The sequence below is a fragment of the Somniosus microcephalus genome, chromosome 12 (assembly GCF_052327205.1).
Source record: "Somniosus microcephalus isolate GS21.2 chromosome 12, FLI_Smic_1.0, whole genome shotgun sequence".
NCBI classification, from domain to species: domain Eukaryota; kingdom Metazoa; phylum Chordata; class Chondrichthyes; order Squaliformes; family Somniosidae; genus Somniosus; species Somniosus microcephalus.
In genome coordinates, this window is record NC_140998.1 from 146,062,444 (window position 1) to 146,087,573 (window position 25,130).

At 46.6% G+C, this 25,130-nt stretch overlaps 1 protein-coding gene across 1 annotated transcript in view; it reads left to right on the forward strand.

Moving 5' to 3' along the window:
* Positions 1-25,130, forward strand: part of bub1ba (BUB1 mitotic checkpoint serine/threonine kinase Ba) — an 86,103-nt gene that overhangs the window by 15,448 nt on the left and 45,525 nt on the right. The window contains exons 5-8 of the mRNA XM_086002326.1: positions 4,313-4,450; positions 9,354-9,474; positions 19,139-19,241; positions 23,255-23,526. Coding sequence (XP_085858452.1) covers positions 4,313-4,450; positions 9,354-9,474; positions 19,139-19,241; positions 23,255-23,526 — 634 coding nt within the window. The remainder of the gene's footprint in view (positions 1-4,312; positions 4,451-9,353; positions 9,475-19,138; positions 19,242-23,254; positions 23,527-25,130) is intronic.

A 25,130-nucleotide genomic window follows, 5' to 3' on the forward strand; every position in this document is an offset into this window, starting at 1 on the left:
AAACCATCTGATCCTGGGGATTTTTCACTCTGTAGTGCTATTATCGTCATTACTGTTAATTTGTTTACGTTATTATGCTTGTCCAGCACACTATCCACTTCTACCGACGCAAAATAATAATTTAACGTCTTCCTTATTTTTATTTATAATATCACCATTATCAGGTTTTAAGGGGACCACATTGCTCTTCACCTTTTTCCCCCCCAATAATTGGTTATTATTTTGTGTTAATTTTGATATCCCTTGCAAGTGTTTTTTTTTAAATATACCCTTTGCTGTTCTTTGAATCTCTCCCCATACGCCAGGATCTATACATTTTTTTTGCATCCTTGTATGTTTTGTTTAATCTTGTCACTTACCTCTTTAGTTGACCAGGGCTGTTTTTTTGGCAAGTAGAGCTCTTGCTCCTTAGGGGTATAAACTGGTTGTCATTTTAAATTCTCTTTGGAACACCTTCCACTGATCTTTTGTTTTTGCCCATTAATAGATTTGTCCTGTTTACTGTAGATAGTCTCTGTCTCATCCCATTGAAGTCGGCTGTACCTAAATCTGGAATCTTAGTAGCCAGGAGCAGCACCAGGAGTACCTAGAAATGAGGTGCCAATCTGGGGAAGCTGCAACACAGGATTACATGCATGCTAAACAGCAGAAGCAGCATGCTATAGACAGAGCTAAGTGATCCGACAGCCAGTGGATCAGATCAAAGCTCTGCAGTCCTGTCACATCCAGTCATGAATGGTGGACAATTAAACAACCAATTGGAGGAGGAGGCTCCATGAATATCACCATCCTCAATGATGGCGGAGCCCAGCACATGAGTGGAAAAGACAAGGCTGAAGCCTTTACAACCATCTCCATCCATCTCTGCCTCCTCCTGAGGTCCCCACCGTCGCAGAAGCCAGTCTTCAGCCAATTTCACTTCACGTGATATCAAACGGCTGAGTGCACTGGATACAGTAAAGGCTATGGGCCCCGACAACATCCCAGCTGTTGTGCTGAAGACTTGTGCTCCAGAAGTAGCCGTGCCTCTAGCCAAGTTGTTCCAGTACAGCTACAACACTGGCATCTACCTGACAATATAGAAAACTGCCCAAGTGGCAAGCAACATTTGCACCACACAAGTGCCAGGCAACTATCTCCAGCAAGAGAGCTTCCAGAGGTCATTCACGCCTCACCTCTGGAATTCCGCTCTTTTGTCCATGTTTGGACCAAGGCTGTAATGAAGTCAGGAGCAGAGTGGTCCTGGCAGAACCCAAACTGCGCATCAGTGAACAGGTTATTGGTGAGTAAGTGCCACTTAATAGCACTGTGGACGTCGCCTTCCATCACTTTTCTGATGATTGAGAGTAGACTGATGGGGTGGTAATTGGCCGGATTGGATTTGTCCGGTTTGGTTTTTTTGTGGACAGGACCTACCTGGGTGGTTTTCTACATTGTCGGGTAGATGCCAGTGATGTTGCTGTACTGGAACTGTGATGGTGGGGACCTCCAGAGGAGGCAGAGATAGATCATCCACTCGGCACTTCTGGCTGGAGATGGTTGCAAACGCTTCAGCCTTGTCTTTTGCACTCGTGCTAAGCTCCGCCATCATTGAGGATGGGGATGTTCATGGAGGCTGCTCCTCCTGTTAGTTGTTTAATTATCCATCACCATTCATGACTGAATGTGGCAGAACTGCAAAGGTTTGATCTGATCCTTTGGTTGTGGGATTACTTAGCTCTGTCTATAGTATGCTGCTTCTGTTTAGCATGCATGTAGTCCTGTGTTGCAGCTTACCCAGGTTGGTACCTCATTTTTAGGTGTGGGTGGTGCTGCTCCTGGCATCCTCATTGAACCAGGGTTGGTCACCTGGCTTGATGGTAATGGTAGAGTGAGGGATATGCCAGGCCATGAAGTTACAGATTGTGGTGGAATACAATTCTTCTGCTGCTGATGGCCCATAGCGCCTCATGGATGCCCAGCTTTGAGCTGCTAGATCTGTTCAGAATGTGTCCCATTTAGCACACATGATGTAGGGTGTCTTAAGTGTGAAGACAGGTCTTTGTCTCCACAAGGACTGTGCGGTGGCCACTGCTACCAATGCGGTCATGACAGATGTCTCTGCAACAAGTAGATTGGTGAGGATGAGGGCAAGTAGGTTTTTCCCTTCTGTTGGTTCTCTCGCCACCTGCTGTAGGCCCAGTCTTGCAACTATGTCCTTCAGGGTTCGGTTAGTAGTGGTGCTACCGAGCCACTCTTGGTGGTGGACATTGAAGGCCCCCACCCAGAGTACATTCTGTGCCCACCCTTCCCTCAGTGCTGCTTCAACATGGAGGAGTACTGATTCATCAGCTGAAGGAGGTTCAGTAGGAGGTTTCCTTGCCCATGCTTGACCTGAAGCTATGAGACTTCATGGGGTCTGGAGTCAATGTTGAGGACTCCCAGGACCACTCCCTCCTGACTATATACCACTGTGCTGCCACCTCGGGTTAGGGTGTGACAAGACATACCCAGGGATGGTGATGGAGGAATCTGGAACATTGGCTGAAAGGTATGATTCTGTGAGTATGACTGTCAGGCTGTTGCTTGACTAGTCTGTGGGACAGCTCTCTCAATTTTGGCACAAGTTCCCAGTTGTTAGTGAGGAGGACTTTGCAGGGTCAGCTGGGCTGGGTGTGCCGTTGTATCCGAAGCCAGTGCCGAGGTCGATGCCAGGTGGCCCGTCCGGTTTTATTCTTGATTTTTCGTAGTGACTTGCTAGGCCATTCCACAGGGCAGTTAAGAGTCAACCACATTGCTGTGGGTCTGGAGTCACATATAGGCCAGACCAGGTAAGGACTGCCGATTTCCTTCCCTAAAGGACATTAGTGAGCCAGATGGGTTTTTACGACAATCCGATAGTTTCATGGTCACCATTACTGATACCAGCTGCTTTTAGTCCAGATTTATTTAATTAACTGAATCTAAATTCCACTGCTGCTGTGATGGGATTTGAATTCGCGTCTCCGGATTATTAGTCCAGTAACATAACCATTATGCTACCTGTAATGATATCAGCAAATAGTGATGTTATTTGCCTGTTTGATTATCATGTCTTACTAGCATGTTTGCATGTATTGATTACTTATGCCTGACCAGCAGAGGTCATGTGAGAGACAAGCAGAGGAGTTTAGTTTCAGTTTCGTTCTAGATGCATCACTAGCATGGTGTCTCCTGAAATGCTGTATAAAGAGTTGAACAGACTGTAGATTAAAAGACATTTCATAAATGTCTCGTCATTGAACCCACAAAGAAATCAATACACTACCATTCCCAATAATTAGGGATGGGCAATAAATGCTGGCCTTGCCAGCCAAGCCCACATCCCAGGAATGAATTTTTAAAAAGTTTTGGGTTTCTCCCTTTCAAACACTGCGTTGAACTCTATCATATTATAATCCCTATTAGATAATGTTCACGCACTATTAGGCTGTTAACTAAATCTGGCTTATAACTCATTAAATCTAATGGCCTGCCCCTTTGGTTCTAGGACATTGTTGTGGAAAACTGTCCTGAACAGGCACAATTCACTACCTTTTGACATGGGTTTGTCTGGTTATCTATGGAAGTTTAAATAAATTTCAAGCTGATTTGTCATTCGCCTACTTTTGATTGTTTTTGCAACACTCACTATTGTAATTGATTTTTTAAAATCTGTTTATTGTAAATCCAGAATGTAGTGGTAGTGAGTTCACTTTTATGTACTACCTGTGTTTTGTAGTATTTTAATTTGACTTCTAAAGATTTACTAGCATCACCTCCTCTGTTCCAACTGAGCTCTTCAATACACATGTAGTGGGAGCACAATTTGAGTAATGTCTTCTTTATCCCTCCCACACCTTTCAACTTACAAGCATGAAGTGGGAAGGTGGTCTAGTCCTGTGTCTCAGGTGGATTGTTCTGAGAATTCTGGCGCTGCACAGCAGTTCATTATCTTTCTACCACTCAGCCAGCTCTGGCATAAATAACTTAGCGGAAACACAATGGGCGTTGCTTGGAAGTTCAAGGTTTTTGGTGTGAAAGTGAGTGTTGCAACTACTTTTCCTTCATGATAGTTGAGAACGGCAAGGTTCACATGGAAATAATGCTGCAACTCCAGTCTCTTAACCTGATGTATTAGTGCAACAAATTCGAAGCTAGTACTTGAAGCATGCTTCCGATTTCAATATATGTTTCACTGTGTTGGATTCTCTTTATTCAAGCAATGCTGTTTTCAGATGTGAAAATACAAGGTAACTAGTCTACTCTGCAGGCCATTTTTTACCTTATAAACATTCATACTTTTCTATTGCAGATGCCATAAACAACATGTTCCATGCCTCAGTTGCTTGTTCCCAAATGAGCGATCAAAATCCATTTGAGAATCTGGGTGCCGTATCTAGTGCTTGCAACAAAGATGACATGGAATATGAAGCCCAGTTTATGAAATGTGGTAAGGGAGATGGACCAGGGTTTGGACAGTACATGGGCAATTTTAGTAATCTTATGGTTTCAAGTGCTGACCAGTGGTGCTTGGCCGTAATACATAAACTGCACTTAAGATGTCTCCCATCCACCAACTATCCTGAGCTGAAGCAACGTGATCATTTTTTTTCTGTAACTAGACACCCCCCTGGTCAATTGTATCCACGCAAAAGCTTTGAAAGTTCACCTCTTGGCCTTTGAGTCTGCCACCTGCTATAATTGGGTCCATGGTAAGGGAATATTCTGGTTTGGAATAGCAAGATTACAGTACTTCGGCTTTAGGGGTTCCCAACCGTCTAGTATACAAAACTAGGTTTTCACATTGCTGACTGGTATGTTTTTTAAAGTCTTGTTGTGAGCCTGCTTGCATCAGGGTGACTTGGTCTTTGATTATAGAACAGTATGTTGATTATTTTACCAACAGTTGGCCTTTCACCGCCTATGAGAAACCTTTTGTACCTGAATAAAGCAATATGAATACTCTGGCGACACGCCACCACTGGACATAATCCGCTCACGGCGGCACAGACAGTTTAAGCAGACGCCCCCAGCTGGGGGCCCTTTCCTCCAGCAACTTGTTTCCCGCAGGGACAGGCTGCCGGGAGCACTTCCTGTCTGGGGAGTATTTAAGTGGTTGCGCGGGCTTTTCCAGTCTCTCTTTGCCATGATGTAGATTAAAGCAGTTGTGTTTCACCAACTCTGGTCTCGACTCCCACGTTTGCCGCGGTATCTCAACACTGGTGACCCTGACGCTCAGGACGAATCCTAAGCTAGCATGGCGGATACAAATGCAGTCACGGTTAAACTACCGGACTTTTGGGAGGACCTGGCCAAGGCCTGGTTCGTTCAAGCCGAGTCCAGATTCCGGCTGAGAAGCATTACAGTCGACGCCACGAAGTACGACTACCTTGTCGCCCCTCTCACCTACGCCACAGTCCCCAAGGTTTGGGCAGCGCTGCAGGATCCACCAGTGGAAGGCAAGTACGAACATCTGAAGGCCGCGCTTCTTAAAAAATTTCAGGCGCCCTCTTAGCGCAACTGCCAACTCCTCGACCTCCCAGGCCTTGGTGACGCTTCACCGTCGGACCTGCTTTCCCACATGCTATCCCTCTCGGACGACAAAAACCCTGGCACCCTCTTTCGCACGCTTTTCATTCGGCAGCTCCCCGCCAGCATCCGCCCGCTCATTGTGGAGTCTGGCTCCACGGACCTGAATGAGATAGCCGAAAAGGCCGACCGGCTGCTCTCTGCGCAGACGTCGCGCCCGACCTCACGGCAACGACCACGCGGTCTCCCCGGCCCACAAGGCCCGACCGCCCTTCCACTCCGGGTCACTGCTACTACCACACCCATTTTGGCACTAGGGCCCAACGCTGCACGCCACCGTGCACTTTCAAACCCCCCCCCCCCCGCACGGGCCCCCACGATGGCCGCGGGGCAAAAGGGGCCCCTACTGTATGTCACAGACGACAGCACCAACCGCCGATTTCTGTGCGACACAGGAGCCCAGCACAGCATCACCTCCGCCCTCGAAATCCAACACGGCGCACGGGGTATCACGCTGGCCGCAGCCAATGGCTCTGACATCCGCACATACGGCACCCGCATGGTCACGCTCAACCTCGCAGGCCGCCGCTACCGCTGGGAGTTCCTCACAGCCAAGGTCCTCTGCCCACTCCTCGGCACCGACTTCCTACGCGCCCACGGCCTCCTTGTCGACATTCCGAGGCACCGCCTCGTCGACATCAACACTACAGCCCCCATCCCTGGCGCATTCACCCCGGCCCGTTCGGCCGGCCTGACGACCTACTGCCTCGCCAGAGCCACGGACGACTACTCGGCACTTCTAGCCGAGTTTCCCGCCCTCACTAACCCGACCTTTTCGGCCAAAGCTGCCAAACACGGTGTGGAGCACTATATCCCCACCACCGGCCCCCCGGTCTCTGCCCACGCCCGCAGACTCAACCCGGCCAAGCTGGAAATCGCGCGGGCCGAGTTCACCACCATGGAGCAACTCGGCATCATCCGCTGCTCCAGCAGCCCTTGGGCCTCGCCCCTCCACATCGCCCCCAAGCCCGGCGGAGGCTGGCGCCCCTGCGGGGACTACCGCCGCCTCAACGACTCCACCACCCCTGACCGATACCCGGTGCCGCACATCCAGGACTTCTCGGCCCGACTGGCCGGACGAACCGTCTTTTCCAAGGTCGACCTGGTGCGCGGTTACCACCAAGTCCCCGTACACCCCGCGGACATCCCCAAAACGGCCGTCATCACCCCATTCGGCCTGTTCGAGCTCCTGAGGATGCCCTTCGGCCTCAAGAATGCAGCCCAGGCTTTCCAGCGCCTTATGGAGTCAGTCCTCCGGGACCTGAACTTCCTATTCGTCTATCTAGACGACATTCTCGTGGCCAGCTCCTCCCAACAGGAACACCTCCAACACATTCGCATCCTGTTCGGGTGACTAGCCCAACACGGGCTCATCCTCAGCCCGGCGAAGTGCCAATTCGGCCTACCTGATATCGATTTTCTCGGCCACCACATCACCCCTGCTGGGGCCGTCCCCCTGCCCAACAAGGTGCAGGCTGTCCAGCAATTCCCCCGCCCCAAAACCATCAAGGGCCTCCAGGAGTTCCTCGGGATGGTGAACTTCTGCAACAGGTTCATCCCCAGAGCAGCAGCCCTCATGAAGCCCCTATACGACTCCCTCCGAGGTAAATCCGGCAAGATGGCCGTAGCCTGGACCACTGACACGTCAGCCGCCTTCGCCACCAAAAACGCGCTCGCCGACGCCGCCCTGCTCGCGCACCCAAGGGCCGATGCCCGGGTCGCGCTCACCACCGACGCCTCCGACCACGTGGTCGGAGCCGTGTTCGAGCAGTGGTTCGATGGCACGTGGCAGCCACTTGCCTTCTACAGCCGCCAACTGCGCCCCCCGGAGGTCAAATACTCTACTTTCGACCGCGAGCTCCTTGCGCTCCACCTGTCGGTCCGCCATTTCAGGTTCCTCCTGGAGGGCCGCCCCTTCACCGCGTACGTGGGCCACAAGCCGCTCACATACGCGATGGCCAAGCACACCGAACCCTGGTCCGCTAGGCAGCAACGCCAGCTCGTGCCCGAGTTTACTACGGACATCCAGCACGTCTCCGGTAGAGACAACGTTGTCGCCGACTGCCTTTCCCGTCCCGCCATCTGCGCGAATCACCTCGCGGTCGACTACGCGCAACTAGCAGCGACCCAGCTCACGGACCCAGACCTCCTCTCGGCGGCTACCAGCCTGCCAGGGCTACGCCTAGCCAAGGTCGCGCACGGGCCCGAAGCCACGGCAGTCACTTGCGACGTCTCACTCGGCCAACCCAGGCCGGTCGTCCCTGCAACCTGGCGGCGCCGCCGCATCTTCGGGCTCTCCCATCCGGGTTCCCGCGCATTCGTCGAACTCCTCTCCCAGCGCTTCATCTGGCGCGGCCTCAGCAAAGATGTTCGGACTTGGGCCACCGCCTGCCAACGGGCTATGGTACAGCTGCACACAAAAGCACCCCTGGGAGACTTCGAGGTACCCAGCCGCTGCTTCGACCATGTACACGTCGACATCGTCGGTCCTCTGCCGCCATCGCAAGGCCAAACTTATCTCCTCCCGATGGTCGACCGCTACACATGCTGGCCTGAGGCAGTGCCGATGACCTCCACCACCACAGCCGACATCGCCCGGGCGTTCGTTAACACCTGGGTCGCAAGGTTCGGCGTACCCGCCGACAGAGGCGCCCAGTTCACCTCCGAACTCTGGACGGCCACAGCACGCAACCTCGGGGTGACGCTCCACCGAACCACGGCGTACCACCCGCAGGCCAATGGGCTGTGTGAATGCTTCCACAGATCACTCAAGGCCTCACTCCGCGCCGGCCTGCAGGACAGTACCTGGACTGACCGCCTACCGTGGGTGCTACTAGGCCTACGCACCGCGGTCAAGGAAGACCTCCAGTCCTCGGCAGCGGAGTTAGTCTACGGACAACAGCTGCGCATACCAGGCGAATTCCTCCCGGAGGCTACCACGCCTTGGTCGGCCGAACAGCAGCGGCTCGACTCTTTCTCTTCCGCTCAACAGTTCGCCCCACTTCCGGTCAACCGACACGGCGAACTCGCACCTCACGTCCCGCCAAACTTACAGCAGGCACGCTTCGTCTTCGTGCGACACAACGTGGACCCCTGCGACCCCCGTACGACGGACCGTACGAGGTACTACAAACCGGGGACAAGGTCTTCAAGCTGCGACTCGGCGACAGGGTCGACACAGTCTCCATCGACCGGCTCAAACCAGCACACACAGAACCAGGGGAACAGGTCCCCGTGGCCCGACCTCCAACTAGAGGCCGTCCCGCTAGCAAGCCAGCACAGCCGGCAGCGAACCGCCCGGCCCCACCAACTAGACCGGCGACCACTCAGAGCCGCTCCATTAGACCACCGTCACGACTCGTCCACCCCTCCTAAGCGGATTCTGGGGGGAGCTCTGTGGCGACACGCCACCACTGGACATAATCCACTCACGGCGGCACGGACAGTTTAAGCAGACTCCCCCAGCCGGGGGCCCTTTCCTCCAGCAACTTGTTTCCCGCAGGGACAGGCTGCCGGGAGCACTTCCTGTCTAGGGAGTATTTAAGTGGTTGCGCGGGCTTTTCCAGTCTCTCTTTGCCATGATGTAGATTAAAGCAGTTGTGTTTCACCAACTCTGGTCTCGACTCCCAAGTTTGCCCGCGGTATCTCAACAACTCCTCAAAGAGGAAGGTGACGGCTCGCGTAGCAATAAATGTGTGGTGACTTGAGCAGTAACCAGCGTGGTAGTGAGATGTATTGTAACAAAATGCTATTTCTCTTTCTAGCTGACAAAAGCTATCCAAATTCAGTTCCAGCCCTGATGCCTCCATTCTTGGAGTTGCCACCTGCACCAGTCCCTTTCTGCATTTTTGATGAGAATGCAGATACTGAAAACCAGGAGAACAAGTGAGTGTCTGACCAGCTAATATAGAAAAATAGATAAAATGTTACTTTTAGTTTACTGTTGCCATCCCTCTTCTCCCAAAGTGTACTCCGATATCCATCTTTAGCCTTCCTGCAAGATAGAAAGCACAAGGTGTTGATACAGTGAGTACTTTGAACTTGCTCTCTAATTCCTCCTTAAGCTACAGTCTTGCATGCTGTTTCTACTCCCTACATATACTTATCCTTTCAAATTAAGATTCAAATTACTCTTTGCTTTCAAATCAAAAACTCATTGCAAATTCTCCCATTAACTCCCTCATTCCCAAAATCTTGTGCAATGTCTTGCTTTACTTGGTCTGGCAACTCCTCGATTTTTAAAATTATCATCCTTGTTTTCAAATTCCTCCATTGTCTCACCCATCCCTATCTCTGCAACCCCTTCCAGCCCTACAACCCTCCACGATCTCTGCGCTCCTCCTATTCTGGCTTCTTCTGCATCCATGAGTTCCATCGTCCTGCCATTGACAGCTGTGCCTTCAGCTGCTTAAGCCCTAAGCTCTAGTATTTTCTCCCTAAATCTGTGGCGTGCCTCCTCTCTCATTCTTACGCTCTCATGAGAAATAGGAACAGGAGTAGGCCATTCGGCCCCTCGAGCCTGCTCCGCCATTCAATAAGATCATGACTGATCAGATCTTTGCCTTTACTCCACTTTCCTGCCCACTCTCCTGTAGCTCAAATATCTGTCTATTTCCACCTTGAATAGATTCACTGACGGCCTCCACAGCTCTCTCGGGTAGAGATTCACTGACAGCCTCCACAGCTCTCCGGGGTAGAGAATTCCAAAGATTCACGACCCTCGGAAGAAATTCCTCCTCCTCCGTCTTATTCTGAAACTATGTCCCCCATGAGGTATCTACCCTGTCAAGCCCCCTTAGAATCTTATACATTCCAATAAGATCCCCTCTCATTCTTCTAAACTCCAATGAGTATAGGCCCAACCTGCTCCACCTTTCCTCATAATATAACCCTTTCATCTCTGGAATCAACCTAGTGAAACTTCTCTGGCCTGCCTCCAATGCAAGTATATCCCTCCTTAAATGAGACCAAAACTGTACACAGTACTCCAGATGTGGTCTCACCAACACCCTGTACAGTTGTAGCAAGACTTCCCTACTTTTATACTCCATCCCCCTTGCAATAAAGGCCAACATTCCATTTGCCTTCCTAATTACTTGCTGTACCTACATGCTAACTGTTTCATGTAAGAGGACACTTGGATCCTACTGTACCGCAGCATTCTGTAGTCTCCATTTAAATATTTTGCTTTCTATTCTTCCTACCAAAATGAATAACCTCACATTTTCCCACATTATACTCCATCTGCCAACTTTTTGCCCACTCACTTAACCTATCTATATCCCTTTGCGGATTCATTGTGTCCTCTTCACAACTTGCTTTCCCACCTATCTTTGTACTGTAGCCAAATTTTCTGATGATGCAGTCGGTCCCTTTATCCAAGTCATTAATATGGATTGTAAATGGTTGAGGCCCCAGCACTGATCCCTGCAGCACCCCACTAGTTACAGTTTGCCAACCTGAAAATGACCTATTTATCCCGACACTGTTGTTAGTTAGCCAATCCTCGATCCATGCTAATATATTACCCGAAGACCGTGAGCTCTTATCTTGTGCAGTAACCTTTTATGTGGCACCTTATCGAATGCATTTTGGAAATCCAAATACACCACATCTACTGGTTCCCCTTAATCCACGCTGCTCGTTACATCCTCAAAGAACTCTAATAAATTTGTCAAACATGATTTCCCTTTCATACAATCATGCAGAGTCAACGTGGTTTTATTATGATTTTCTAAATGTCCTGCTGTTACTACTCAATGGATTCCAGCATTTTCCCAATGACAGATGTTAGGCTAACTGGCCTATAGTTTCCTGCTTTCTGTCACCCTCCTTTCTTGAATATAGATGTTACATTTGCGGTTTTCCAATCCACTGGGACCTTTCCAGAATCTAGGGAATTTTGGAAGATTGCAACCAATGTATCCACTATCTCTGCAGCCACTTCTTTTAAGACCCTAGGATGCAGGCCATCAGGTCCAGGGGACTTGTCAGCCTTTAGTCCCATTAGTTTGCCTAGTACTTTTTCTTCAATGATGGTGATTGTTTTAAGTTCCTCCTTCCCTTTTGCCCCTTGATTATCTACAATCATTGGGATGCTTTTAGTGTCGTCTTATGTGAAGACAGGTACAAAATATTTGTTCAAAGTCTCTGCCATTTAACATAGAAGATAGGAGCAGGTGTAGGCCATTTGGCCCCTCGAGCCCGCTCCGCCATTTAATGAGATCATGGCTGATCATCCAAATTCAGTACCCTGTCCCTGCTTTCTCCCCATATCCCTTAATCCCTTTAGCCTCAAGAAATATATCCAGCTCCTTCTTGAATATATTTAATGAATTGGCCTCAACTGCCCTGTGTGGTAGAGAATTTCACAGGTTCACCACTCTCTGGGTGAAGAAATTCCTCCTCATCTCAGTCCTAAATGGCTTACCCCTTATCCTTAGACTGTGACCCCTAGTTCTGGACTCCCCCGCCATCGGGAACATCCTTCCTTCATCTAGTCTGTCTGGTCCTGTTAGAATTTTATAAGTTTCAATGAGATCCCCTCTCTTCTAAACTCTAGCGAAAATAAGCCTAATCGACCCAATCTCTCCTCATACGTCATTCCTGCCATCCCAGGCATCAGTCTGGTGAATCTTTGCTGCACTCTCTCCATGGCAAGCACATCACTCCTCCAATAAGGTGACCAAAACTGCACACAATACTCAAGGTGTGGTCTCACCAAGGCCCTGTACAACTGCAGCAGGACATCCTTGCTCCTGTACTCGAACCCTCTTGCTACGAAGGCCAACATACCATTTGCCTTCTTAACCGCCTGCTGCACCTGCATGCTTACCTTCAGCGACTGGTGCACAAGGACACCCAGGTCTCGTTGCACTTCCCCTTTTTCCCAATTTATTGCCATTCAGATAATCTGTCTCCCTGTTTTTGCCACCAAAGTGCATAACCTCGCATTTATCCACATTGGGCAGATGCATGGCAAATGCAGTATAATCACCCAACCTGTCCAAATCGTACTGGAGTTTCTCTGCATCCTCCTCACCGCACACACGCCCACCCAGCTTTGTGTCATCTGCAAACTTTGAGATATTACATCTAGTTCCCTCGGTACCCAACTAGTCACTGCCTGCCACTCGGAAAAAGACCCGTTTATTCCAACTCTTTGCTTCCTGTCTGCCAACCAGTTCTCTATCCAAGACAGTACCTTGCCCCCAATCCCATGTGCTTTAACTTTGCATGCTAACCTCTTATGCGGGACCTTATCAAAAACCTTCTGAAAGTCCAAATACACCACATCCACTGGTTTTCCCTTATCTATTCTACCAGTTACATCCTCAAAAAATTCCAGTAGATTAGTCAAGCACGATTTACCTTTTGTAAATCCATGTTGATTTTGTCCGATCCTGTCACTGTTTTCCAAGTGCTTTGCTATTACATCTTTTATAATGGACTCTAGCATTTTCCCCACTACCGATGTCGGGCTTACCAGTCTATAATTCCCCGTTTTTTTTCTCTACCACCCTTTTTTAAATAGTGGGGTTACATTAGCTATCCTCCAATCCATGGGAACTGTTCCAGAGTCTATAGAATTTTGGAAGACAACCAGCAATGCATCTACTATTTCTAGGGCCACTTCCTTAAGTACCCCAGGATGTAGATTATCAGGCCCTGGGGAATCCCGTCAATTTCCCTAACACCATTTCCCTACAAATACTGATTCCATTCAATTCCTCCCTCTCATTAGACCCTATGTTCCCCGACATCTCTGGGAGGTTATTTGTGTCCTCCTTTGTGAAGACCGAACCAAAGTATGTATTTAATTGGTCTGCCATTTCTTTGTTCCCCATTATAAATTCCCCTGATTCTGACTGCAAGGGACCTACGCTTGACTTCACCAATCTTTTTCTTTTCACATATCTATAGAAGCTTTTAGTCAGTTTTTATGTTCCCTGCAAGCTTACACTCATAATCTATTTCCCCCTCTTAATTAATCCCTTTGTCCTCCTTTGCCGAATCCTAAACTGCTCCCAATCCTCAAGTTTGCTGCTTTTTCTGGCCAAATTATATGCCCTCTCCTTGGATATTATGCTATCCCTAATTTAGCTTGTTAGCCACGGTTGAGTCACCTTTTTTTGTTTTATTTTTATGTCAAACAGGGATGAACAAATTCTGTAGTTCATCCATGCGATCTTTAAATGTTTGCCATTGCCTATCCACCGTCAACCCTTTAAATAATGTTCCCCAATCCATCCTAGCCAACTCGTGCCTCATACCATCGTCATTTCCTTTATTTAAATTCAGGACCTAGTCTGAGTCAACTACTTCACACTCTATTTTAATGAAGAATTCGATCATATTATGATCGCTCCTCCCCAAGGGGCCTCGCACAACAAGATTGCTAATTATTCCTTTCTCATTACATAATACCCGGTCTAAGATGGCCTGATGTCTAGTTGGTTCCTCAACATATTGATCCAGGAAACCACCCCGTATGCACTCTAGGAATTCCTCCTTCCCAGTGTTGTTACTAATTTGGTTAGCTCAATCTATATGTAGATTAAAGTCACCCATGATAACTGCTGTGCCCTTATTGCACACATCTCTGATTTCCTGTTTAATGCCATCCCCAACCTCAGCATTACTGTTTGGGGGTCTGTATACAACTCCCACTAACGTTTTCTGCCCCTTGGTAATTCTCGGCTCTGCCCATACAGATTCCACATCATCAGAGCTAATCTCCTTCCTTACAATTGTGTTAATCTCCTCTTTAACCAGCAATGCTACCCCACCTCCTTTTCCTGTCCTTCCTGAATATTGAATACCCCTGGATGTTGAATTCCCAGTCTTGGTCACCCTGGAGCCATGTCTCCGTAATCCCAATTATATCACATCCGTTTACATCTATTTGCGCAGCTAATTCATCCACCTTATTACGAATGCTCCTCGCATTAAGACACAAAGCCTTCAGGCTTGATTTTTTAACATTCTTAGTCCTTTTAGAATTCTTATGTACTGTGGCCCTGTTTGATTTACACCCTTGATTTCTCTGCCTTCCACTTTTGCTTTTCTCCTTCCTGTCTTTTCTTTGTATCCTTGCTTCCCTTTCCTCTGTCTCCTTGCTCAGGTTCCCAACCCCCTGCCATTTTAGTTTTAAACCCTCCCCAACAGCACTAGCAAACACTCCCCCTAGGACATTGGTTCTGGTCCTGCTCAGGTACAATTCCTTGTTTCCCATTATTAATTCCCCAGTCTCATCCTCTAAGGGACCAACATTTACTTTAGCTACTCTCATCCTTTTTATATACTTGTAGAAGCTCTTGCTGTCTGTTTTTAGATTTCTTGCTAGTTTACACTCAATTTACTTTCTTTTTTTTAGTCATCCTTTGCTGGTTTCTAAAAATGTCCCAATCCTCTGGCCTACCACTAATCTTCACAACATTGTATGCCTTTTTCTTTCAATTTGATACCATCCTTAACTTCCTTAGTTAGCCATGGATGGTTCACCCTTCTCGTAGAGTCTTTTTCTTACTGGAATATATCTTTTTTTTAAGAGTTATAAAATATCTTCAATGTCTGCCACTGCTTATCTACTGTCTTACCTTTTTAATCTATTTTCCCAGTCCACTTTAACCAACTCTGTCTTCATACCTTTGTAATTGCCTTTATTTAAGTTTAAGACACTAGTTTTGGACCCAAGTTTCTCATTCGATCATGTGATGATCACTTTCCCTCAAGGATCCTTTACTATGAGATCATTAATTAATCCTGTCTCATTACACATTACCAGATCTAAAATAACCTGCTCCTTGGTTGGTTCCACAATATATTGTTCTAAGAAACTGTCCCGGATCCACTCTATGAACTCATCCTCAAGGCTACCTTTGCCAATTTGATGTGTCCAATCTATATGAAGATTAAAATCACCCATGATTATTGCCATACCTTTCTTACAAGCCCCCATTATTTCTTGACTTATACTCTCCTACAGTGTAGCTACTGTTAGCGGGGGGCTTATTGACTACTCCCACCAGTGACTTCTTTCCCTTTCTATTTCTTATCTCCACCCAAACTGATTCTACGTCTTGATCTTCCAAGCCAAGATCATTTCTCACTACTGTACTGATCATCTCCTTTATTATCAGAGCTACCCCACTTCCTTTTCCTTTCTGCCTATCCTTCCGAAATGCCAAATACCCAAATATCCGTTCCCAGCCTTGGTCACCTTGCAACCACGTCTCTGTAATGGCTATCAGATCATACCCATTTATTTCTATTTGTGCTGTCAACTCATCTATCTTGTTACCAATGCTGTGTGCATTAAGTTAAAGAGCCTTTAATTCTGTCTTTTTACCATTTTTCCCTACTCTGACCCTATTTGTTGGTGCACTCTCTTATGTTTGTATGCTCTGTCCCTTCCTGTCACACTCTGGTTATCACTACCCTGCACTAGTGCCTTGTCCTTTCTCTTTAACTTTCTAAATTTCCCCTCCACTGAACCCTGCCCCCCACTATTTAGCCCTAGTTATTTGATTCGCCAGGACACTGGTCCCAGCACGGTTCAAGTGAATCCTGTTCCAACTGAACAGATCCCTCGTTCTCCAGTACTGGTGCCAGTGCCCCGTGAATAGAAACCCATTTCTCCCACACCAATCTTTGAGCCACGCATTCAACTCTCTGACCTTATTGACCCTATGCCAATTTGCTCGTGGCTCAGGTAGTAATCCAGAGATTATTACCTTTTTGTGGTTCTGCTTATTAATTTAGCCCCTAGCTGCTCCTCCAGCAGAACCTCTTAGTCTTGCCTACGTGGACCATGACAACTGGATCCTCCCCTTCCCACTCCAAGTTCCTTTCCATCCCTGAGGAGATGTCCTTAACCCTGGCACCGGGCAGGCAACTCCGCCTTTGGAACTCACACTCTCGGCTGCTGAGAACAGTGTCTATCCCCCTAACTATACTGTCCCCTACCACTACTACAATCCTTTTTGCTCCCCCAACTTGACTGGCCCCTTGTACCACAGTGCTGTGGTCAGTGTGCTCGTCGTCCCTGCTCTCGCCCACACAGGCTGCAAGAACCTTGTACCTGTTGGACAAATGCAAGGGCTGAGGCTCCTCCAATGCTACCTTCTGGATCCCCATAATTGCCTCGCTCGTAGTCACACCCTCCTGTTGCTGACCATGGCTTAAATTTGAAGTATTTCACCTTTATGACTGCCTCCTGGAACAAAGTGTCCAAGTAACCCTCCCCCTCCCTGATTCATCGCAATGTCCGAAGCTCTGACTCCAGCTCATCAACTCTGATCCGAAGTTCCTCGAGCTGTCGGCACTTGCTGCAGATGTGGTTGCTGTGGATCACTATGGGGTGCTCTCGCATGCTACAGCTGCAACACATCACCTGCCCTGCCATCTCTATTATATTTTATTTAACTAATTAGGTTTTCAAGTTTTGAAATATCACTCAATTATCTATGTATAGTTTTTAATCTATAATCAAGCCTCTTAATTTAAACCAATGCCCTAGTTTAGAGAGGGAAATACTCACCAACGAATCACTTACCTGCTTTCCTGTGACATCACTTTTTTTTTCTCTTTCTCCTCCCTCCCCCGCCAACCACCCTCGCAGGGCTGTCTGCTCCAGCTCCCAGCTAGCTGCTTTTAACTCTGCCGCTCTCGCCGCTGGTCTTGTATCTCGGGTGCTGCTGCTTTTAACTCTGCCGCTCTCGCCACTGGTCTTGTATCTCGGGTGCTGCTGCTTTTAACTCTGCCGCTCTCGCCACTGGTCTTGTATCTCGGGTGCTGCTGCTTTTAACTCTGCCGCTCTCACCACTGGTCTTGTATCTCGGGTGCTGCTGCTTTTAACTCTGCCGCTCTCGCCGCTGGTCTTGTATCTCGGGTGCTGCTGCTTTTAACTCTGCTGCTCTCGCCGCTGGTCTTGTATCTCGGGTGCTGCTGCTTTTAACTCTGCCGCTCTCGCCGCTGGTCTTGTATCTCGGGTGCTGCTGCTTTTAACTCTGCCGCTCTCGCCGCTGGTCTTGTATCTCGGGTGCTGCTGCTTTTAACTCTGCCGCTCTGTCTTTAGCACCTGCTCTTGCACACTCACTGGAGTGTTTACAAACAAAATATGAGAAACACTTTGGGATGTATTACTATGTTAAAGGTGCTAATAAATACAAGTTCCTGTTAGTTTTCCGTTCCTCCATTCTTCAACTTTTTAAAACAGAAGTTGATGTAATCTAATTACTACTTTTTTTGCTCTTTCAACCTTGGTTGTGTCTGATAGCTCATTCACTAGTGACCCTATTGACTCAGCAACAGCTGTTGAAAGTGAGCTATTGTTTGAGTGATGAATGCCATAGGTGATTGCTTTGAGTTTTCAGACATTCCCAGAGTAATTTGAATCTTCGTCAACTGCACACACACCTTTCAAGGTTTGAGGAGCAGGAATGATTAGTTTTATATATTCTTCTTTACTCCATAACATTACTTTCTGATGGGCTTTAGTCTTTTGAAAGAAATTTGATATCCTAAATTCCCACCTGTGTTTGTGCTGAGAGCTCAAGTGGCCTTGTTTGTGCTGTTATGGAGTGATTTTAGTATGTTCAAATACACTGGTGATCTGCATTTCTTTGGTTCCAGTGGCCACATTATTAGAATAGGACTCGAAACTACCACTCTCAATCTGCAGAAAGTGGCATTGCTAACATTTAACTTCACAATACCTCACTGTTCACGTGCAGCTGCAGCAACTGAGCATTGATTGTTTCTTCTGGCTGAGGCACTTTTATTTTACATTGAGACATGTTTAGGTGTAACTTCAGAAGAACGCACCCTATTGTACCAGTATGAATTTTTCCACTTCCACAACCTTTGTAACTGCCTTCTCCCTCCCTACCAACTAGTTATTTGCATGGAGTCCTGTACAAATCATGAGCTCTACTCTAGATGGAAATATATTTTGCGTAAGTATTGAAAGTGTAGCTTGTGCACTAGGATGTAAGCGACTGAACTGCTTGAGTGCTTGGTGTGTTTTTAAAATCCTGGTAATTTTCTCTTCAGAAGGTGTTGATACCTGTTGGTTTAGTTTCATAGGAAAGCTCAGGACTCATTCCATATCTTGCTCAAGTGATCACTATTCAGATGTGAGCCTTGACAGTGAGTGCTGACAGGCTATTAGACTCCAGTGCACGTCACAGCCAAATGTGACCGTCTTCAGCCAACAATCGGGCACAAGTACACCAGCCTTTTTCTACCTCCGTCCCTCCCTAACCAAGGGCACTGAGGCCAATTTCAGTGCTTCTACTGCCATACCAGCTGAGATTAGCTGACTCTGCACAGACCAGGGATCTAACCTGGACTTTTATGACTTGGCTCACCAGGTAAAGCTGTTGAATTTCCTTCATGACTGTTTTCATTTCCTTTGGTGGAACTAGCTACTGCAGGTTAAAGCAATTAATTCAAATCCTAGCTTTTGCAGCTTCTATATACAAACCATAAGTTCTGAAATTTATTGTAGAGACAATTGCCTGTTGACTCCTTAATTTTGTTTAAGGCCACCAGAAAATTACTTGAAGACCAGTGCTCGATGGCAGCTTTCTGGAATCCTTGTACCATCGCAACGTGTTCTGACTGAGGGGGCCTGTGCTGCTGAATGTGTAAGTGATAGTACATACTGTTGGAATTGGATGTTAACATTAAAAAACATTTTGAGAGTTCATTGAAGCAAAGCAAGAACTCTGAATTTGTCTACATGCAACAAAAGGGATGAGGGGCTTCAATTATTTGGAGAGACTAGAGAAGCTGGGATTGTTCTCCTTGAAGCCGAGCTTGGTAAGGAGAGATTAAATAGACTTGCTCAAAATTGTGAGGGGTTTTGATGAGTAAATAAGGAGAAACTGTTTCCACTGGAAAGAGCATCAGTAACCAGAGGACACAGATTAACACAATTGGCAAAAGAACTAGAGAAATTCATGGGTTTGTTTCTGCAGTGAGTTATAATCTGGAATGCGCTGCCTGAAAGGGTGGTGAAAGCAGGTTCAGTGGTAACTTTGAAAGAATTGGATAAATACTTGAAAAGGAAAACTTTGCAGGGCTATGGGGTAAAGAACAGAAGGGGTGGGGGTGGTTGTGGGACTAATTGGATAGTTCTTTCAAAGAGCCAGCACAGGCAAAGGGTGGGCCAAATGGACTCCCATGCTGTAAGATTCTATTGTTGATAACTCTACTCTTTCTTCTCCCAGTGGGGGTGAGGAATCCTGCTCTTGGAGAAGGCATTAGCAGAAAGATGCCAAGATCAGGATAATATGATAGAATTTTATATTGAGTTTGAAAGTGATTTAGTTAAATACAAAACTAGGGTCTTCAATCTAAACAAAGCAAACTACGTAGGTATGAGGGGTGAGTTTGCTAAGGTAGATTGGGAAACTGCATTAAAAGGTATGATGGTAGACCAGCAATGGCTAGCATTTAAAGAAATTAATACATAATTTACAACAAATATACATTCCTTTAAGGCACAAAAACCCCACAGGAAAAGTGGTCCAACCGTGGCTAACGAGAAGTTAAAGATAGTATTAGATCAAAGGAAGAGGCTTGTAATGTAGCCAAAAGGAGTAGTATGCCTGAGGATTTTAGAATTCAGCAAAGGAGGACCAGGAAATTGATAAAGGGAAAATAGAATGAGTAAACTAGCAAGAGACATAAAAACAGACTGTGAAAGCTTCTATAGGTATGTAAATAAATGTGGGTCCCTTACCGGCTAAGACAGGAGAAATTATAATGGGGAATAAGGAACTGGCAGAGAAATTAAACCAATACTTTATCTGTTTTCATGAAAGAAGTTGCAAAAAACTTCCTGGAAAGTGATGAACCAAGGCTCTAGTGAGAATGAGGAACTGAAGAAATTAGTATTAGTAAAAACTTAGTACTAGAGAAATTAATGGCACTGAAAGCCAATAAATCTCCATGACCTGATGGCCTACATCCTAGGGTTTTGAAAGGTGGCAATAGAGACTGGATGCATTGATTGTCATTTTCCAAAATTCCATAGATTCTACAACGGTTCCCACAGATTGGAAGGTAGCAAATGCAACCCCACTATTAAAGAAGGGAGAGAAAATGGGGAACTACAGACCAGTTAGCCTGACATCAGTAGTAGGGAAAATGCTGGAATCTATTAAGAATGTGGTAACGGGGCACTTAGGAAATAGTAATAGGATTAGGATTAGGCAGAGTTAACACTGATTTATAAAAGGGAAATCGTGTTTGACAAATCTGTTCAAGTTTTTTGAGTTTGTAACTAGCAGAATAGATAGGGGGAACCAGTGGATGTAGTGTATTTGGATTTTCAGAAGGCATTCGATCAGGTGCCACGCAAGAGGTTATTAAACAAAATGAGGGCTCATGGGATTGGGGGTAATATACTAGCATGGATTGAGGATTGGTTAACGGACAGAAAACAGTAGGAATACACAGGTCATTTTTGGGTTGGCAGGCTGTAACGAGTGGGGTTCCATTATCAGTGCTTGGGCCTCCGCTATTCACAATCTACATCAATGTTTTGGATGAGGGGACCAAATGTCATATATCCAAATTTGCTGATGATACAAAGCTGGGTGGGAATGTAAGTTGTGATGAGGATGCAAGGAGCCTTCAAGGGGATATAGACAGGCTAAGTGAGTGGGCAAGAACATGGCAAATGGAATATAATGTGGAGAAATGTGAAGTTATCCACTTTGGTAGGATAAATAGAAGAGCAGAGTATTTTTTAAATGGTGAATGATTGGCAAATGTTGGTGTTCAGAGGGACCTGGGTGTCCTTGTACACGAATCACTGAAAGTTAACATGCAGGTTAATTTCTTCAGTGAGGGTGGTGAATCTTTGGAATTCTCTACCCCCAGAGGACTGTGGAGGCTCAGTCGTTGATTATATTCAAGACTGAGATCGATAGATTTTTGAATATTATGGGAATCCAGGGATATGGGGAAAGTGGAGATGAGGTAGAAGATCAGCCATGATCTTATTGAATGGCGGAGCAGGCTCAACGGGCCAAATGGCCTACTCCTCCTATTTCTTATGTAGGAGCTGCTGTGTGGGGTAGTGTTCTGATGCACTGTTTTGTGAGTTTAATAGTGCATTACTGTAACTAGGGCTTGGGATCTTTGAACATTCCTTTTCAGGCATTCACTTTTTATCTGCTGAACTGAGAATTGTTCCTTTTTAATCGGCCATGACTAATTGAATGTGGTGTATTTGGATTTCCAGAAGGCATTCGATAAGGTGCCACATAAAAGGTTACTGCACAAGATAGGCGCGCACGGGGTTGGGGGTAATATTTTGGCATGGATAGGGGATTGGCTAACTAACAGAAAAGAGAGTCGGGATAAATGGGTCATTTTCCAGTTGGCAACCAGTAACTAGTGGGGTGCCATGGGGATCAGTGCTGGGGCCTCCACTATTTACAATCTATATTAATGACTTGGATGAAGGGACCGAGTGTACTGTAACCAAATTTACTGTTGATACAAAGATAGGTGGGTTAGCAAGTTGTGAGGACACAGTCTGCAAAGAGATATAGATAGGTTAAGTGAGTGGGCAAAAATTTAGCAGATGGAGTACAATGGGAAAATGTGAGGTTATCCACTTTGGAATGAAGAATGAAAAAGCAAATTATTATTTAAATGGAGAGACTACAAAATGCTGTGGTACAAAGGGATCTGGGGGTCCCAGTACATGAAATGCACGAACTTAGCATGCAGGTACAGCAAGTAATTAGGAAGGCTAATGGAATGCTGGTCTTTATTGCAAGAGGTAGGGAAGTCTTGATGCCACTTTACAGGGCGCTGGTGAGACCACACCTGGGGTACTGCATGCAGTTGTGGTCTCCATATTTAAGGAAGGATATCCTTGCATTGGAGGCAGTACAGAGAAGGTTCACTAGGTTGATTCCTGGGATGAAGGGTTGAGCAGGTTGGGCCTATACTCCATTGGAGTTTAGAAGAATGAGGGGTGATTTTATTGAAACATATATAAGGTTCTGAGGAGGATTGACAGGGTGGATGCTAAGAGGATGTTTCCCCTAGTGGGTGTATCTAGAACTAGGGGGCATAGTTTCAGAATAAGGGGGCGCCCATTTAAGATGGAGATGAGGAGGAATTTCTTCTCGGGGTCGTGAATCTTTGGAATTCTCTACCCCAGAGAGCTGTGGAGGTGGAGTCACTGAATACATTCAAGGTGGAGATTGACAGATATTTGAACTACGAGAGTCGAGGGGTATGGGGAGAGAGCGGGAAAGTGGTGTTGAGGACAAGGTTGGATCAGCTATGATCTTATTGAATGGCGGAGCAGGCTCGAGGGGCTGATTGGCCTACTCCTGTTTCTTATGTTCTTATGAATTGGGGCTATTGTCCAATGGAGATACACCATTGGTTTTGCTTTTCCTTGAATTGTTCTCTTTGGGGTTTTTGTGTCAGAAAATGAAGATCAGTATTTTCTGTGTTGAGAATCTTCATATTTTCCCCTGCTATGACTACAGCCATTGCTATACCCTGGCCAGTTTTAGATATTTGTTTAAAGTTACTCTGGTGGATTTTGGGGTATCTGTTGGCATTGTTCTTGGATATGTATGTAGTTTTCTGGTAAATTGGGGTATAACTTTTTTTTTTAAAGGATGATTTGGATGGGATTGAACCCCTGAATGAGGACCACTTTGTGAGCAGTGATTACCCAAACAAGACCCTTGGCCCTTATCCTGAAAATACATGTGACTTTACCAGGGGGGCACATTTGGTCTCGACCCCATTCCACCGAAATCCTCTGAACGTTAACCAGGACAGCTCAATTAAACAGAGCTCTATAGACGCTTGTAAAAATACCCTGAGCTCTCAATCTCCCCTCAAGGAGTCCTTGTTTGACCAACCTCTGCATACGAAGAAACTGAGGTAAGAAATTGTGTTGTGGTTGCTGACTTTCTGCTGGTCTCTTATTGGACTACATCTGTTTAGTCCAATAAAAGATGTGTATGTGTGAAATGATCAGTCTTATGCAATTCAAATGTGGCCAAAGTCTAGAAGTATTACTTCATCAAAGTAGTACCTTGTTCTGTGTAGAGAAATAAGATTTATGTTTTGACTTTTTTTAATACAAACATGAATTTTATTACCAGTGTAGAACCCCTCTCCTTGAATATTCCTCGCTGTTTGTGAGCTCGTGACGTTATTAACCAGGATTGTACCCAGAACTGCTTTGTGGGAAACATTGGGCTGTGATTTTAGCTTAGCCAGAGCGCTGCTATGGAGCTGGTCAATTGGAGGGGGAGGGGGGGGGTGCAAGGACGACTAACACACATCTAGAGAATGGCAATCCTCTTTAATCCCTCCTTACTGGACTTTCCATCCCCCTTTTTAAGGTGCTTTTATTATATAGTTGAATTGGTAGTCTCCTTCCAGTGTCTGATTTTCTGTTTTTATTCGTTCCTGGGATGTGGGCGTCGCTGGCAAGGCCAGCAATTATTGTCCTTGAACCGCTACAGTCAGCGTAGTGAAGGTACTCCCATAGTGTAATTAGGGAGGGAGTTCCTTCATCGTCGTTGGGTCAAAATCCTGGAACAGCAATATATTTCCAAGTCAGGATGGTGTCTGACTTGGAGGGGAACTTAGAGGTGATGGTGTTCCCATGTGCCTGCTGCCCTTGCCCTTCTAGGTGGTAGAAGTCGTGGGTTTGGGAGGTGCTGCCGAAGAAGCCTTGGCGAGTTGCTGCAGAGCATCTTGTAGATGGTACACATTGCAGCCACGGTGCACCAGTGGTGGAGGGAGTGAATGTTTTAAGGTGGTGGATGGGGTGCTCATGTGGACTGCATGTGCCATTAGGCCTGTGTTTGTGCTCCTTGCGCCTTCCCTTTCATGTACTCTGACACATCATGTGAGCTTCTGGGGGTCATTTGCAACACTGTTAAAGGGGTCAGCTTGCGAAATTTGTACGTCTTGGAGGGAGACACTGCAGGATTAATGGCTGGTTCAAAAAGAAAATTATTTTTTTAAACTTGAATGGGGAAGGAAAGAACAAGAATAGTTGGTCATAAATATTTCCGACTAGCTATTGCTACCAGTGGCATCGTTATTGGGTTCGGTTTCACTAGGCTGGGATTGATTTTTTTACATATCTGCACGTGAATTCTCTTTTTATTGCGATCGGAGTTGGAAGTAAAGCAGAGGCACCTTTTGGATGTGTGCAGTTAACACATTCTATTAACTGAGTTTCTGACTGCTATTTTCACAACCGGTTTGTATACTCCAGTCTGTGTGCATAAAGCTCAATAGCTGGGGGCTAGTAGACTGCATTGCAGTTGTTTAGAACAGAAAAACCGCTCCGACATTGGTTGGGTGTTTGCAATGATTAAAGGGTTTGAAAGGGTAGATCTCTGGTGGGGAAGTCCAGAACAAGGGGACATAACCTTATATGAGCTAGTCTGTTCAGGGGTGATGTCAGGAAACACTTCTACCCACAAAGGATTGTGAAATCTGGAGCTATCACTCCCAAAAAGCTG